At 40.6% G+C, this 16304-nt stretch overlaps 1 protein-coding gene across 1 annotated transcript; it reads left to right on the forward strand.

Annotated features, from left to right (window-relative positions):
• Positions 1-12146: 12146 nt before the first annotated feature.
• LOC139296874 (sialidase-3-like) lies at positions 12147-14126 on the forward strand. Its single transcript, XM_070919437.1, has 2 exons — positions 12147-12434; positions 12546-14126. Exons 1-2 carry the CDS (start codon positions 12210-12212, stop codon positions 13488-13490), a joined length of 1170 nt encoding a protein of 389 aa, XP_070775538.1. The 5' UTR covers positions 12147-12209; the 3' UTR covers positions 13491-14126.
• The last annotated feature ends 2178 nt before the right edge of the window (positions 14127-16304 follow it).

The raw sequence follows: 16304 nt of genomic DNA on the forward strand, positions 1-16304 counted from the left end.
TTGAACACAGAAAAGGACGTCAACACGTTCTCTCATCAGACATTTGTACCGAGGTCAAATGTTTGTTCTTATCAATAAGAATAAGTAAATAAAATACAATATATCTATTTTTGAAACACTTGTGAAACATCAATTAACAAAACCATTACTTAAATAATTAAAATGGAGTCTGAAAGGAAATATAAAGCTTATACGTCCAATTGATATAATTAGTCAAAACGTTATTTACTGTCTATCTCATTTTATTTTCCACTCCCAGTTTGATCAATTATCCATTTCTTGTTTCTCCCATTGGACATTTGCGAGTAATAGTGAAATCATATGCCCAATTATAGAAATATGTAGCGTAGATTTCCATTTGTCTGCATTTTATTATTATTCAGGACGACAATTTTAGCAGTAAGTGTCATCAGTGTGGAAAGGCAGAAGAGATTAGCGGAGGAAAAGATGACGCAGTCAAGAGCCAGCCCAGTTACTCGCACTGGGAGGACTGGTCTGACTGGTTTGACCCTTCAGTCTGACCTTTGACCCTGAAGCGTCATCACCTGCGCTGGATTACGTGCAGAACTTTACGAGTGCACTGTGCACTTTTCAAACAGCACCACATGCATCCACTTCCGCTTCTGGCAACACAACTACAAATATTTCCATATGAGATGAGCACCGACAATAGCCTGTGTGAGTGTTTGTTTCTCCGTGTGCGAGTGCCAAAACGTTTCTGATTGTGACTATGTGGACGGCTGAGTTTGTGATTGTCTCTGGTACATACATACAATGTGTGTGTGTGTGTGAGTGTGTGTGTGTGTGTGTGTCTGTGTGTGTGTCTGGTGGGCGTGCCCTCGGGTCACGATGACACCGCGTGGAACAACAGCGTATTGTGTCTTCCTCTCTCATATTTCTCATCATCAGCACTGCCGCCGTCCAAATTCCACTGGTGTGTCCACAGCGTGGCGGAGGGCCTCGGCCCTGTTGTCAGCCCCCCATCCTGCAATAATAGGAAACACAGCATCACTTTTCCACTTTCTCCCTCACTTTTCACTGCTAATTCAAAATATATCAGTTCCTGTTTGGAGCTCCCTCTCTCTGGACGTGATTGTTTGTTTTGGATAAAAGCTACACGCAGTTTGCTTTCTTATCTAAAAATCTTTTGTTGTACATATTGTGCTGCTGTTGTTCTGTATATGGATGGAAGTTGGAACCCATTTATAGTGTAGCAACAATCTCCTCTGTTTTCATACTGTACATGCCAATGTAACAAACTCTGTAAGGAGAAACATCCAACTATATCTGTATAATTGCCATTGACTCATTGTGAAATTTGGCGGTTACCTATAAATCTTTATTTATCCAGGATATTTTCTCTGAAAATAATGTTCTGTTTCTTAGACACACTGTGTACATTCACACGCAGAGCCAAAACCATGGTTTTAGAAATAATGATGTCATATGTTCTGCATGTGGCTTTTATGGATAATAAATGTTTTTGTCTGGTTTCAGTAAAATAATGGCTAACCAGCAGACTCACGGTTATACTATTTCATCATTATCAGACACATTATTACAAAAATGTTTTTATGAAAATGCTATAAAAACAATAATGCATGGAAGCATAGATAGCAGGCCCCTTCAAACACCTGTGATGTTAAGGTAAATTAATCAACGTCCATTTTATGTCATTAAGCACATGTATATATGTGTGACCATTTTGTTTCAACTACACCAACTTTCTGTTGTCCTGTTCTGTTTCCTTCAGTTCTCCACCTCAGGATCTGACTTACTGGAGCCAAGGCCTAAATCTCAAAATTTACGATGATGTGGTACACTGCCGTATTTCCAAACCTAATGTCCATCAAAATTGAACGTTACACATAGTAACAGGTTGCAAAGACCTACATATTCACCAAAATGCAGAGCAGCGTCCTCTGTTGTCACGTTGAAGCTGCCCAGCTAAACCCCAGTCTAATCTGTTGAGCGGTTTCACTGGAGTAGGTGTGACTGAAAATTGCTCAAGGGCACCTCAGCATGTAATGCGGGAGGAATAACTTCTGCTCTTTCACTCTCCTCATCCTGCCGGCTCTGGGAAGTCTAAAATATGTAGTTCTGGACCGCTGAGCATCTGTCACAAGCATGCAGAGCCACTTCTCTTTATTACCCGAACCCTCTACAAAGGTCAGGTGTTGCTATTATTTTGTCCACCCTATTTATATCAATCAGAGTAGGCTAGAACAGAAAGGCCCCTCTGTATAATACACCACAAACGTTGTTTTAGTGTTTTGGTCACCTCACCACTAGATGGCGACAAAGGCTACGTTTTAAACTTGTGCAACTTCAAAGACGCTTGCTTGATTGTTTAAAGGTACATTTTTCTTTTACATGATGTCATCTGCATTTAATGTGAAAATTAGATGACCAACAAACAAACTTAAGTCAAACCAAGGCTATAAATGTGTCATCATATATATTTAAGTTTAAGAGGGCAATAGTTCTCCTGCCATATACACAACACTGACAAGTGTTACAGTGTCACAGTATTTTTGGTGGTGATGGTCCTTTAAGTTGTAAGTCTCTGCATGTAAGTAAAGATCTTAAGTGTCCAGTAGGTGCTATAGTACCTTTAAATCAACACAGTGAAATTTTCTCACCAGCCTCAAATGAACCTCAACAAGTGCTTTCACTCTCTGAAAGGAAAGAAAAATACACTGTTTGTTTTCTGTCCATAGTTCCATATATCAACTTGTGCTGTTTGAAAATTGTGGCTTGTTGAATTACAAAGCATGCAAAATATAAAAACAATTCACAGCTATGAATGCAGTGGTATTTGTTACAATTATAAACTGGCAAACGTTGGATTATCGTGCTCTGAAACCAACTTAAACAGAATTAATTATATTTTGTACACAAATAATTTATATGTGTTTGTTTCTTTTTTTTATTATTGCTTCTGTGTAAATGTAAGTACAGTCCTCCTTTTGTCCACATGACGTTGTGTAACACACACACACTTGCTCTCTGCTGGTGGGCCGCCGCTGCACCGCTCAGTGTGTGGGTGGTCCGGGCCAGGTGGAGGAGAGAGGGATTAACACCAGGCCTGCCTGAAGGAAAAAGAAGTACAGAGGGAGAGAAAACAAGGTCTGGAGGAGAGATAGACATCTGTCCAGCAGATGTGCTGCTCGACATACGGAGGTGGTTTATGAAACAGAGAGGAGGGAATGAAAAGGCCTTTTGGTGACGGGGCTCAGTGACAACTGGATGCATTGTGACTGAAATAACATCCAGCCTCCCTCTCCTTCTTATTCAATCACTCTCTCTACTTTTTCCGTGTGTGTGTGCGTGTGTGTTTGCCCTGGTCGTCTGTCATTTGGTTATATACATAACACAAACACACACACACACACACACACACACACACATACGCTCTCTTTCCGTTTCTTCTTCCGTTCCCGGAGGAACTTCTGCAGGCTGCTATTATAAAGTATAAACCAGTGATGACCACCTGTCAAAACATGTCCAGTCACTGTGTGTGAGTGTTTGAGGAAGGCGTTGATGAGAAGGAATGAGACAGGCTGAACTTACACTGGAACAAAAGACTGATTCTAATACTGATTTTAGTGTTAGACATAAAAATAAAGTAGAGCACTCAACGTCCACCCACAAATACTACAAACATGCAAAACATCACAAGTACTTTTTTTTTTTTTGATCATTTTCATACTTACACTACATATATGTATTTATGTTTTATTGCACACTAGTCTTTTTTAGCACAGTCTCAAGAGTACGCCGCCCTGAATTTCACTGCTCATATTGTGTGAGTATGTGAAAAATAAAATCTCTTGAAAGAAAAAAGTTAATTTGAGTTCATAGCTTTTTTCACTCTGCTGAGTAATGAAAGCTGAAACACTGACCGCTCCATTAAAAGCTAATAAGTGGACCTTAAGTTATCGTTTCCAAGGTCAATAAACTTTCACGATTAAATCAAGAGCCCAACAGCAAAAAAGAGCTTTCATTAGATCAATTATACGTTTAATAGTATTTACTGTACAAATAAATGTCATACAGCCATGAATAACAAGGAGCAGGACACTTAGTTATCAAGCATGCACACACTTAAACCATCATCTATTTACAGTAAACCACCTTTGAAGACACAGTTAGTGCTTCCTGACCACACACACTTAGTATAATATACACCCTGTACACACACACACACACACACACACACACACACACACACACTGAATCAAATCAGATTAAGTGTGCTTCAAAAAATATACACGAATATGATGAAACTTCACCACACGATCGACTCAGAACGAAAAGAAAGAAAGAAAAATAATATTACAGTTTTTTTTGTTTTTTTTTTATCTTGTTTAATTGTTGCTTTTCAAAGTCAAAAATGAATTTTCAATCTCAACTTTTAAGCTATCATGAACAGGAGGTCCTTTACCTTCTGAGAAAAAGATGGAAATTTGAACATCTGCATCTGCTGAGGAAGGGGGTGAGACATGACTGAAAGCTCCAGAACAGCTGCTGTTTGAGGACCTTGTGGTGAGATTGTTTCCAAGAAGGAACTTTTGTATTTATTACTGTAACATTATTGTTCTTTTTCCAGCTAAACCACATGTTTTGTCCTTGAATGTTAAATTATTGTGTTAAATAGGATACAAATGACTCAAATTAAACACTGATGTTCTTCATTATTGTGATTATGACTTGCAGTCTTCTATAACATACTATATAAATAGGTCACATTTTTCTGCTCCTCTGAATATTTGCAGTGTGAGATTTCTGCATTCGGCACTCACACAGTGCTCCTTTGAGGTTCCTATGGATTCACTGTTTCTTTCCTCTGCAGCATGTGCATGTGCATGTGCGCGCGTATGTGTGTGTGTGTGTGTGTGTGTGTGTGTGTGTGTGTGTGTGTGTGGTTTACAGCTGTTTACATAGCTAACAGTGGGTGAGCCCTGTTCAACAAGCCCCACCTCTGGGATCCAGGCATTTCGAAAGGCCTATAAACTCTGGATGAAAGCTGAAGCCAAATTAATAAAGTTTAACAGAATAAAGATGTGGCTTGTTACACAGCATGACATTAAAATCTCCCTCCTAAATGACAGAAAACAATCTGTATTTACGTGTTCCCGGCCATAGAATGCCATATAAAGTAGACCAGTTTGTGTTTGTATACGTCCTGTTTACATTTAATCTTTTGCCCTTTCCACACAGGACCTTTACCTGATGCTTCATATTTACCCCCCTCTGGCTCAGTTGACCTCAGAGCTCGCTCTCATAACGAGATATTAAGTTAAACCAGCGAGCGTGGAAAGGCAAACACACGCAGGGATACCGGTAACTGAGGCCTCAATCCACGTTCGCTCCGGCTAAGCCACGACGGAGAGGTGTGTTACCTGGAACTGTTAAAAGTTATTTTCGTTGATGCTCTGGTTATTGGGTGCCATTAGGTTTTATCCCACTTGGCGCTTTAAAAGTTGTTGTTCTTTTGGAGCCGAGCAGTGAGACGTACCTTTCTCGTACAAGTTATAGACCAATAAATGCTGGAAAATAAAGTGCCTGGATTCCTTTAAAAACTCGATGTTATCTCATGTAATTACTTGGATTCTGAATTGAGAGAAGCTTTCCCGATATGAGAAGTGTGTGTGGGCCAGTGTAGGTGTTTAGGCCAATGTATGAGGCTATACATATCTATCATAGTACATGATGTACGCTTATACTGCATGTGTGGCCCCTGTATCCAGGGTGCTAATGGGTGGGAGCCTCAAACCTGGACAAAATGTCTCAAAATGTGAACAATGTAACTCCTAAGGTTCTGTCTGTCCCAGCCGGGTAAAATGAAGGGTACATCTTTGGTAACATTTGTCACAAAAGCAGAAATCTGTCCTCTAAATCCCTGTTTGCATCTCCAATGTTAAAGCAGTTCTCATACGTATGGTGTTGTGCTCATCGACCTTTGTTTCCTCGAGACAACTGAGCCAATCAAAGCGTTATATGACATCTTTCTGGAAAGACACAGAAAAATAGTGACAGTAAAGTGTGGATGAGGCTGTTTTAAGTTGAATTGTAAACATAACGACTTTTGAATGAGCAAGTGTGCATGGCCAACATGACAAACATTAAACCTGCAGTCACTGATTTTTTTGGCCACTTGGGGGCAGCGGAAAGCAATTAGTTGATGTGCTGAACTTGTCAGCAAACAGTTGCTACAGAGTCGTGTTTCTGTCCAGCTGATGAATATAAATCCAATATTCACTCTTCTTTTAGCTCTGTTTTTGGTCTCTACCGACTTCTGAGGGAAATTTCTGGCTAAAGCCACATTTCTTCTGCTAAAGCCTTTTATCCATCTGTCATTACGTTTTCATTCCACCTCATGAATCATTACTGCAGCAAACATTAATAAATACTGAGCATTTCATTGGAGCATACGGCCTGACAAACAGGACCTGTCCCCTATGCTGCAGTAACAGATGAGCATCAGATTTAAAGCATGTATTACTGTGAATGGAGCTGTCCGTCAACTTCCAAACACACACACACACACACACACACACGCCCGGCACTAGCAGTCTGAAATGAAACAGATTCCCTCACATCGTTATCCCCATCCCATTCATCCTTCCTCACTCAAAAACCAGGAAAGCTTGTATTTGTATGATCGGAAATCTGCAACAAATCTGGCAGCCACATGCCGGGACATATTCAGCTTTCATGTCTTTCAGCTTGGTCATTTTTTTATGGTTTTATGAAAGAGTCTGCTTCTCCGCACATGTGTGCATCTCCCTTGTTTCGGATTCTTGTTGTTTTTGAAGTGAATCCTAGCATTGTGTGGTTGCTGACAGTGCTCCACTTAGCGAGGCCTTCTGCTGTGTGAGTGAACGTTCAGGGGATTACGGTTCAAAGGGGCTGTGCTGAGCTTGTACAGACGACTCCGGCCTGCATATTCACTTATCTCCATTGCAGGTTGTCAATAATTGGGAAATGTATTGCAGATTGGTTCCATATGGTTGTTCCCTGGTTCTGACATTAATCTTGTGTTGACCTTTTGTTGGATCACCAATTACTTTGAAGAGCACAGAAAACAGATACAGAACAGTCAGTTTATGAGACGCAGTTAAGGGCAGAGAAAGTGCAAATATGAGCACGGGGGTAATACGAGCAACATTCAAAGATGGTGGTGGGTAGGCGTGGGCGATTTGAGGATATGAAGTGGGACGATATAACTCATATCATCTGTGGCAACCACCACTTGATTATCAGTGGGCAACTGCCCTCAGGGACCCTGAAGGCTCCAGGTTCACCAAGTGGCAGTTAGTTTGTGGAAATGTATTAAATTACAAATGAGTTTCTTTATATTCTTTGAATATCTGTTTATCTATATTTTTATACGAGCACCTTTGTTGATATTTTATTTTTGTACTCTTCATATTTGCACTCTTTTCTACTTTGTACTGCAACTGCTGCACAACAATTTCCTTCGGGATAAATAAAGTTCTATCTTATCTTATCTTATCTTAACCCTGTATGCGCCACAAAAGCATAGTATAAATTATAATGACAGGGTCCATAACTCCCTTGAAAAGGTGACTTAAAATCTCAATAACATTGAATATTCACGACTAAATATGCAAAAATCAAAAGTGTTTAGGTATTATTTATTAAGAGTTTAACACTCAAAAACAGTTCATCTGCTCCATTAGGACTCTGTGGGTGTGGTTTGAGCTGAAATGTTACTGAATTCTGATTGGTGCACAGGAGTACATGACATCACTTTTTTTGTGAGACAAACACAGAAACCCCGCCCCCCCCCCCACAGAAATCTCTCCTGTGAAACTAAAACAGTAGTGTGTTCAAGAAGCTGAGTGAGAAAATACGTTTTACACCTTTAAGATGACTCTGTTTATATTGTGCATTTTCTTAAATAAATATGTGCTTAATCAAGTTACCACACATTAATTGCCAACTTGTATACAAAATGCCCTGAGAGTGGGAGAAATGGGGTGAGGTGTGCAGTAAATCACATATATAATCATGTTTGAATACCTTTATTGCACATGTCATCATTTTAAATGAATGTTTTTTAATCAAAATGTAATGTTTGATCATGCTGAATTTTCTACAATGTAACCTTAAGAGAAAGTATAACAACTGGTCAGGTGTTAAGACTTGAAGTAAAGACTTGAAGTTCAGGCAGCCCAGTCAAGTTTTGCAGCTGCACTCACATGGCCTACTTGTCTCACTGCAACACATATCCAATGCAGCCTTTTAACAATGTTGTCAGTGCCGTGCTCACACTTTTGCTGCATGACTGCTGCCACACTACTCACCTGACAGCCATGCTGACGCTTGCTCCTACTGCTGCGTTTCACATGGCATTTTGTAACCCCACCTCCACCCTAGCATCCACCTGTAGTATTGTCCCTCCCCATTCCCTGCTGTGCTGTGCTTGGTACGTCCTTGTGAGGAGGTCAGAGCCTAGATACCAAACGCTGTACAATCCCATAATCCACTCCATGTGAGATGGCTGACTGAACAATAGTGATGGTGATTTTTATTTTGATGGTGAGATAATGGATATCTGATTAGCTTGAATTTGCAACAAAAGCATGATGCACACAGACAACGAGAACAAAGAGAACAAGGCAGCCAAGTAAGAAAACAGAAGTTCACAAGCTCTCGTATGAGCAGAGAAAAGAGCGAGCGAGGGCGAAGGAGAGTGTGCTTTTATGAGAGTTGAGAGTCAACCAGGGTGGTCCTTAGCTGCATGCTCAGATGGGAGGCTTGTCAACACAACAGCAGAACACATCCAAGTCATCCCCCTCCTCCTAATTTCTCCCAACTGCGGCAGACACTTCCAGAGCTGGTGGTGGGTGGAGGAAGGAGGACATTAACCCCAAGTTAGGTCTGGCTAGCGGGTGTCTGGCCCTGAGGACAGTGGCGTGGGCGCAGAAATGCGTTGGTTCCAATCAAATTCAAAACACTGTGCAGCTGTTTGTTTTTGCTGATTCAGGTCTCCCACTTTTGTTTGCTAAAAATCCAGTTCAAACCAGTCAGTTTTAATTTAATGGCAGCTGTTGATGTGTATATATTTGGAAAGAAATTAAAGTACAGATTTATTTAATCCAAAGATATTCAAGAGTTATCAAGCCAGAGCTCATTAAGGATCCCTCTAACTCTTGTATCCCTGGCTTGGGTCTCCAGCACCTGTCAGCTCCACTTCTTTTATGAGCACTAGAGGCAGGAGTGGATACAGAGCAGCAGGGTAGAGCCGTTTGGAGGGAGGAGAAGCAGGGAAATGAGAGGAGGAGAGAGAAGGGGGATATTTGTGATATTTATGGGCTGCATGGTGGCACACCGCGCAGCATACAGCACAGTTGCTGGGAGCAACTCTTACAACAGATCTCACATTCTCTCTCGTCCAGTAAGCGACCACCACAACTTTCAGCTTTCAAGGCTGTTTTGCGCAAGTTATCATCCATCCAAGATGATAACAATTAGTATTCATAAAGACTTGGACTATGACTCCATTCGACACTTACTTACTTAAAATCAGTATGTAACAAATAGCACTGTGAAGCTGCAAAACATCTGGACCAGATAACTGTGGCTGTATTACTGACGTTGCTTTCTGACTCCGCCACCATTTTGTGTGTGTGTGTTTTTGGTGCTTTACTGAAATGAGCTTATAGGCTGGTACAGTTAGGCAGACAGGCAGACAGGCAGACAGGCAGACAGGCAGACAAGCAGACAAGCAGGCAGGTTGAGGTCCAGGTTCATGTTACAATAGCTCGTAGGGAGGCAACCAGCCAAATCACAGTGGAACAAAGGAAGTGGACTGGTATATGTAGGGAGAGGCTGACGAGGGAATGAGGTGCAGGTGGGGAGATGGGCGGAGAAGCTCAGTCAGGGGAGTGAGGTCATTGAAAGGCAGATGGGCGTGGCAGGATCTGGAATGACAGGGGAAAGTCTGAGGGCATCTGGTGGATGGCTCAAGGATGAGGATGACAATGACAGATCTGGGGAGGAAGAAACATGGCCTGGGAGAAGTGAGCAGGGACTGGAGACAGGGACAGAGAGGGCTGGGGTGAGAGAGTGTGGCTGAAGGGAGGGACTAAGAGGCAAACTGTGACACTCCCAGAATGTTATTTATATCAGGTTGCTATATCAAAGCTGGGACGATGACTTTCAGGTTGTGTAATAAAAACTCCTCCCCCATTCATACTGCACCACCCAGCCTGATAAAACCCCCAGCAGGTAAACTTTGATGATCCTGGAGGAGGAAGCTGCATGTCTTTAAGTGTACAATTATTTTACGCGCAGACAACATCCATGAGCAACAAACCCTCACGTCATTATGAACTAGAGACAGACAAGAAAACCATCTTTAAATCTGGCAGTGTACAGGATTCCTGCTCTTTTCCACGAGAGCCTTTGCCATGAAAACAGGAACGCTGAAGAAGATGGAGGAAGGCTCTGATGTGAGGACGATTGAGGTCGTCATCCCAAGCAGTTGTTTCATCACTGAATTACTCGTGAATTGACAGTTTTGCTTTCAACTGCTTTGTTTTATTTATACATCTCTGAATAATATCCTCTCCAGTGGTCAGTGGTCACAGAGGTGACGGAGGCACATCTTGATGGATTCTGTCCTATGAACCCCTGCAGCAAAACACTTCTCCTCTTTTTCAACTGAGGGCACAATCTCAGAGAGCTGGCAGAGACAGCATGACTGCAACAAGGCCCGTCTCTGCTATGTTACAACTAAAGGTGCTGGCCAAAGTTGGAGCAGGGTGACTTGTGATTTGACCGACACACTGGCTGAAATTAAGAACTGGGCCACATTTGCTGTTGGGCCAGGCCCGTATGCACTCTATCTGTATCGTGACAATAAGGGCAATACATGGCAATATGCTTCAAACCAAATCACTTGAATGTGAAATAGCAGAGATTTCTGATGACACCCTCTACTGCAATGCGTGTTGTGAGGGAGGCACTCGAGTGGAAGCTCTTGATGAGAATAAGAGAGCTGGTCTTATCATTCTCCCGTCTGCTACTGTACTAGCATTTAAACTTCTGAGGTGTAATTCAAAATATGCTATTGACTCAGAGTTTATGTTGTTTATTAAATATAAAGAATAAAACAAGATTTTTTTGACAAATAAATGGGGTGTGTTATTGTTTTTCTGAATAATCAATCTCAAATCCAAAAATAAAAAACTCATCTGACAAGACAAGGAACTGAAATATTCGAACTTTGTTGGGTGTGATTGGAATTACTGAACTGTTTAATAATTAAAATGGAGACTTTGGAGACATTTTTCATACTTTACCTGGCTTTGCTAGTCGTAGGGTTGTGATAAACAGCTCACTGTGGTCATTACTCAAACACATTTGAAGGCTTTGTGTTTGTGTTATGATGCAAGATTGTTTTTATGTTCGAATCTTGGTTGTGTCTAGTTGTAATTTTACATTTACTGATGTATACATTGACATAGATAACAAAAAGGATTTTTTTTCCACCTGACTATACCCCCCCCCCCCCCCCCAAAAAAAAACACAATTGGATTTAGGAAACTGATGTAATGAAAGTCTGACCTAAACTTGCTTTCCTGATATTCCTTTCAGTAAATGAATAACCAAACTCGTTTTTTTTTGTTGCTCTGCTTGTTAATATTTCTTGTCTTCTGAAAAGAATTCAACTGCCAAAGTTCAAGTGCCATAATATTGTTCTTTTGATGATTCACTTCTTCAGAAATGTACAACGAGGTTGAAGCTGTAATGAAAAATAAAGGCCGCTTCCTCATTCAGAATCAGAATCAGAAATACTTTATTGGTCCCCAGGGGGGATTATACAATTTTTTATAATTTTTTATTCACAAACTGCACAATCAAATAGTAGTCCGTCTTGTATACAGCACGTTCCAACCAGGAAGTCGATACTCGTCTTTTGTTTTCCTTGCTCGTGTTAAATCACCAAGAGAAGGAGAGGGCAGACGGAAATCAACCCCCAGAATGTTGTTTATATCATGTTACCATAACAGTGCTTGGACTATGAGTTTCAGTTTGTGTAATAGACCCCTCCCTCATTTACACACTGCACCACTCAGCCTGGTAAAAACCCCATGGACCTGGAGGAGGAAGCTGCATTTCTTTCTTTCTTATACATTGTATGATCATCATTTAACGCACAGACAACAACCATGGGCAACAAACTCTCATGTCATTGTGAGACAGATAAGAAAACCATCTTTGAATCCCACGGGAGAAAAGTGTTCAGGATTCCTGCTCTTTTCCACGAGAGAGAAAGTGAAACCTTTTTAGCCTTTGCAGAGCAGAGGAAGACTTTAGATGACGCAAGTGCAGAAAAGCTGGTCATGAGAACAGGAACGCTGAAGAAGACATTATCTGATGTGAGGACGATTAAGGTAATCATCCCAAGCAATTGTTTCATCACTCAATTACTTGTGAATGTACAGTTTGGCTTTCAACTGCATCAAAACTGCTTTGTTTTATTTACACATATACATCCTCTCTAGTGGTCAGGGATCACAACGGTGGACAAGGCACATCTTCATGGATACCGTCCCATGAACCCCTGCCCGCTGTATGAGAAAACCAGCAAAACACTTTTCCTCTTTTTCATCTGTGTTAAGGGCAATACCACAGAACAGTGGCAGATAAACAACTTCGTCAACAGGACCCGTCTCTGCTTCATCAAGAGCGAGAATCTTGGAAAGAGTTGGAGTGATGTGACTGATTTGACTGATGCACTGGATGAAATTAAGAGCTGGGCAACATTTGGTGTTGGGCCAGGCCATGGCCTTCAAACAGAGAGTGGTAGATTGATTGTTCCAACTTATGCTTATTGTCACAGCCCCAAATCTAAGAAAACTGCTCCATATGCACTGGGCCTGTATAGTGATGATTATGGTAAAAAATGGTCTTTTGGCAAAATGCTTGAAAATGAGTCACTTGAATGTGAAATGGCAGAGTTTTTTGATGAAACAGACAACAGCGTTATCTACTGCAATGCCCGTAAGGCCTCAGGCTATCGAGAAGAAGCTGTGTGTAAAGGTGGTAGCAAGGATTTTTCCAAGTTAAGCAGAGCCCAAAAGCTTGTGGAAACAGGTAGAGGCTGTCAGGGAAGTGTGGTGTCCTTTCCAGCTCAAAGAGAAGATGTACATGCAAATAGTGATCCAAGCCAGGAGCCAAACAAGTGGCTGCTCTTCACCCACCCAAGCGATAAGGCCAGCAGGATTAATTTAGCAGTGTATGTGAATAAATCTCCAGGCGACCCAAACACATGGAGCAAACCCTGGATCATCAACAGAGGACCCAGTGGTTACTCAGACCTGGCTTACATTGGTGAGGGTTGGTTTGCATGTCTCATGGAGTGTGGGCAGCAGAAAGAAACTGAGAAGATAGCCTTTAGGGTTTTTAGCTACAGCGAAGTCAAGAAGGGCATTAAAAAGAAAAAATAGATAGCCTTCACACAACATGACACCTTTCTCTGTATACCACAAATTACATTTTGTAGTCACCTGTTATCCTAGTGCACCGAAATCTATTTACAAATGCTGAATATATTCAAAGTGTTGGATAATGATTTACAATCAAAGTTATAATCACTATTATTAATCAATTAATTATTTAAAATGAATGTGAAGCCTCTCCTTTATGGCTATTTCAAAAATACTTATTGTATTTCTTGTATGAGATTATTCACCTAAAATGCTCTTCAAATACACATGACTGAAAGATGCCGACTGTGATTTTATTTTACCAACCATGTCTAAATGTATGATAATATGCTAAGATTGTATTTCTACTTCTGATGTGTGTATTTAGAGGGAGCTTAATGTTGCTTAGTATAAAAACTGAGATAAAAGTTTGTTCATGAGAACAGTTTTACAGTAACATTGGTTTCCTCTCACAGGAAACTGCTGTTTTGATTAAAGAAGGCAACAGGAAAAATCTTTTTCCTGTTTTCAATGGAAATACACTCTAATCAAGTATCATTCAATACATTGAAGGGTAACTGGCCTAATGTTCTCATTAACTTTCTAACCCCAAGCCCCCATTTCTATACTCAATATATTAAATATTAAAAATATTAAAAGTCATTAATAAAGGGTCACGTGTGTCTCATTTGTAGTAAGTCAACAATAAAAGTTAAAAAATTTGCTTCCAGTCTTTATGCTAAGCTAAGCTAACTATCCATACTTGACATGAAAGTGGTATTGATCAGCTCAACTAACTCTTGGCAAAAAATCAAACAAGCATAATTTGCCACATTCTCTATATTAATGGGAAATGGGATGTGATTTCTTAGTATTGATGATATAAAGAATCCCTTCACAAATGGTTTACTTATCTGACAACGGAAAGTGTTGTTTTACCGATAAGAAAAGTAGGAAACTTCTGTTTCCTGTTTTTAATGGATCAAATTGGCTTGTGTAGCTGATGTCAACTAGCTACAGAGAGTGCAACTTCAGTGGTCTGCCTGAACTAGCATCACGCTCTTTTAGCATGTGGGTAGAGGTTTGAGAAATGGATATCTCAAAATCGAAACACAAAAAGCTGAGAAAACAATGGGAGAACACCCTACCTGCCAACACTACTAAACTGTGGGAAGAAAAAACAGGTTGGGGAGATGTGATCTACATTTCCTGGAAACACTGCAATCAAGAGCAGCCTCCAGTATTATGGTGTCAGTTAGACAGGTCGAACATGTTTGTCCACCGGCTTTCAAATGTAAAATGAGATCTGGACATCAGCCACTCGATCGACAGACTGTGCAGAAAATTCCGATTTGTCCAATACTTTGGTTTATGTTTATGTTAGCATGCTAACATGCTAACCTAAGCTTGGGAACTGTAATGGACATTTCCAGACCCAAACTATACAAACTATAAAGATGATGACATACTTGTATGTATATGGTATATGTGTTTGACCCCTCTGCATAAAACAAATTGCTAGTGTCTTACTCAATGTCCGGGAACAGCTAAAGATGCAGTTCTGTACCAACTAAGAGATAATGATTGATGCGCTGTCTGTCCCTGACCTTGCAGTAACAATGTGTAGAAAAACTGAGATCTCCCATGAAACCTACAAGAAAGACACATTTTGACTTTGTGCTTTATAAAACAGAAATTGCCACAACAGAACATAGTATACATTATTCCTGTTAAATATCTGGATGTTAGCATGCTAACTATAGCATTTAGCTTAAAGCACTGCTATGCCAATGTACAGACTCACAAGGCAGCTACCATTATAGCATGGCTGTACCCAGGACGTCCTGGAAAACAGTACTTACACTGAGTGGTTTATCCAGAAAATAAACTTAAGTTAAAAATATGTGTATGGCCAGACACCATGGGCTGAGTTATCAGATCTGTATTTTCATTTTCATCATTCAGAGTTCAGGTGGAACAGGGTGAGAAAGGTGCTTAGAAAGAAAACAGCTGAAATGCCAGAAACAAGTTGCAGGAGAATAAAAAAAGACTAATTGAAACCAAATGTCCCTTCGTCCGCAGCCGGTGGTGTTTGCTTTTCATCCACCTCTGTGTGTCCATTGTTGACTGAGAAACTGCAGTGTTTTGGGAGATGTGTGGTAAAAATGCATGGGAGCCCCTTAACTGCACAAAACACAGAGAGACAAATTCTCAAATGTGTTGGATCAGTTAATGGGGGGCTGCGGGTGAGCCGATAACGTCATGTCTCCGGCTCTCTGCTTTGCCTTCTGTCAGAGTCTGCTTGTTTGGAGGCTAAACACAGCTGGAAAAAATGTCTGCAATCTTGTTGTGTTTTTATTTCAAGGTCTGACTATAACCAGACACATTTGTCCCTAACACACATCCACACCTCTGACGGGATCGAGGATCTATCAAGCATTTCAGATTGTGGCTGTTTGGATGAAAAGTTGTCTGTGGAAATAAACTGGATTTTCTCCTTGACCTTAAGTTCGTATGACATTCCCTCTCTGCCTCTCCAAATGTTACACTCACTTTCTTTGTCGTTTGTATGGAAGCCCTTTTCCGCCAGCAAAAGTAAATAAAAAGATGAAAGGTTATTTATGATCTAAGCAGTACGGATGAGTCTTGGGGCCAGCATATGGGGAGAAAATGAGAGGAGAAAGATTTTTTTATTTTGCATTTCGAGAATAAAGTCGATATGTCCAGAATGAACTTAATGAAAATAAATAAGTCGAACTTTCAGTATTAGTGCCAGGCATAAGAAATGCATTTTGAGAATAAAGTCGAAGAATAAATCAGACGAACAAATGAGAG

Source organism: Enoplosus armatus, chromosome 2, assembly GCF_043641665.1.
Source record: "Enoplosus armatus isolate fEnoArm2 chromosome 2, fEnoArm2.hap1, whole genome shotgun sequence".
Classification (NCBI taxonomy): Eukaryota; Metazoa; Chordata; class Actinopteri; order Centrarchiformes; family Enoplosidae; genus Enoplosus; species Enoplosus armatus.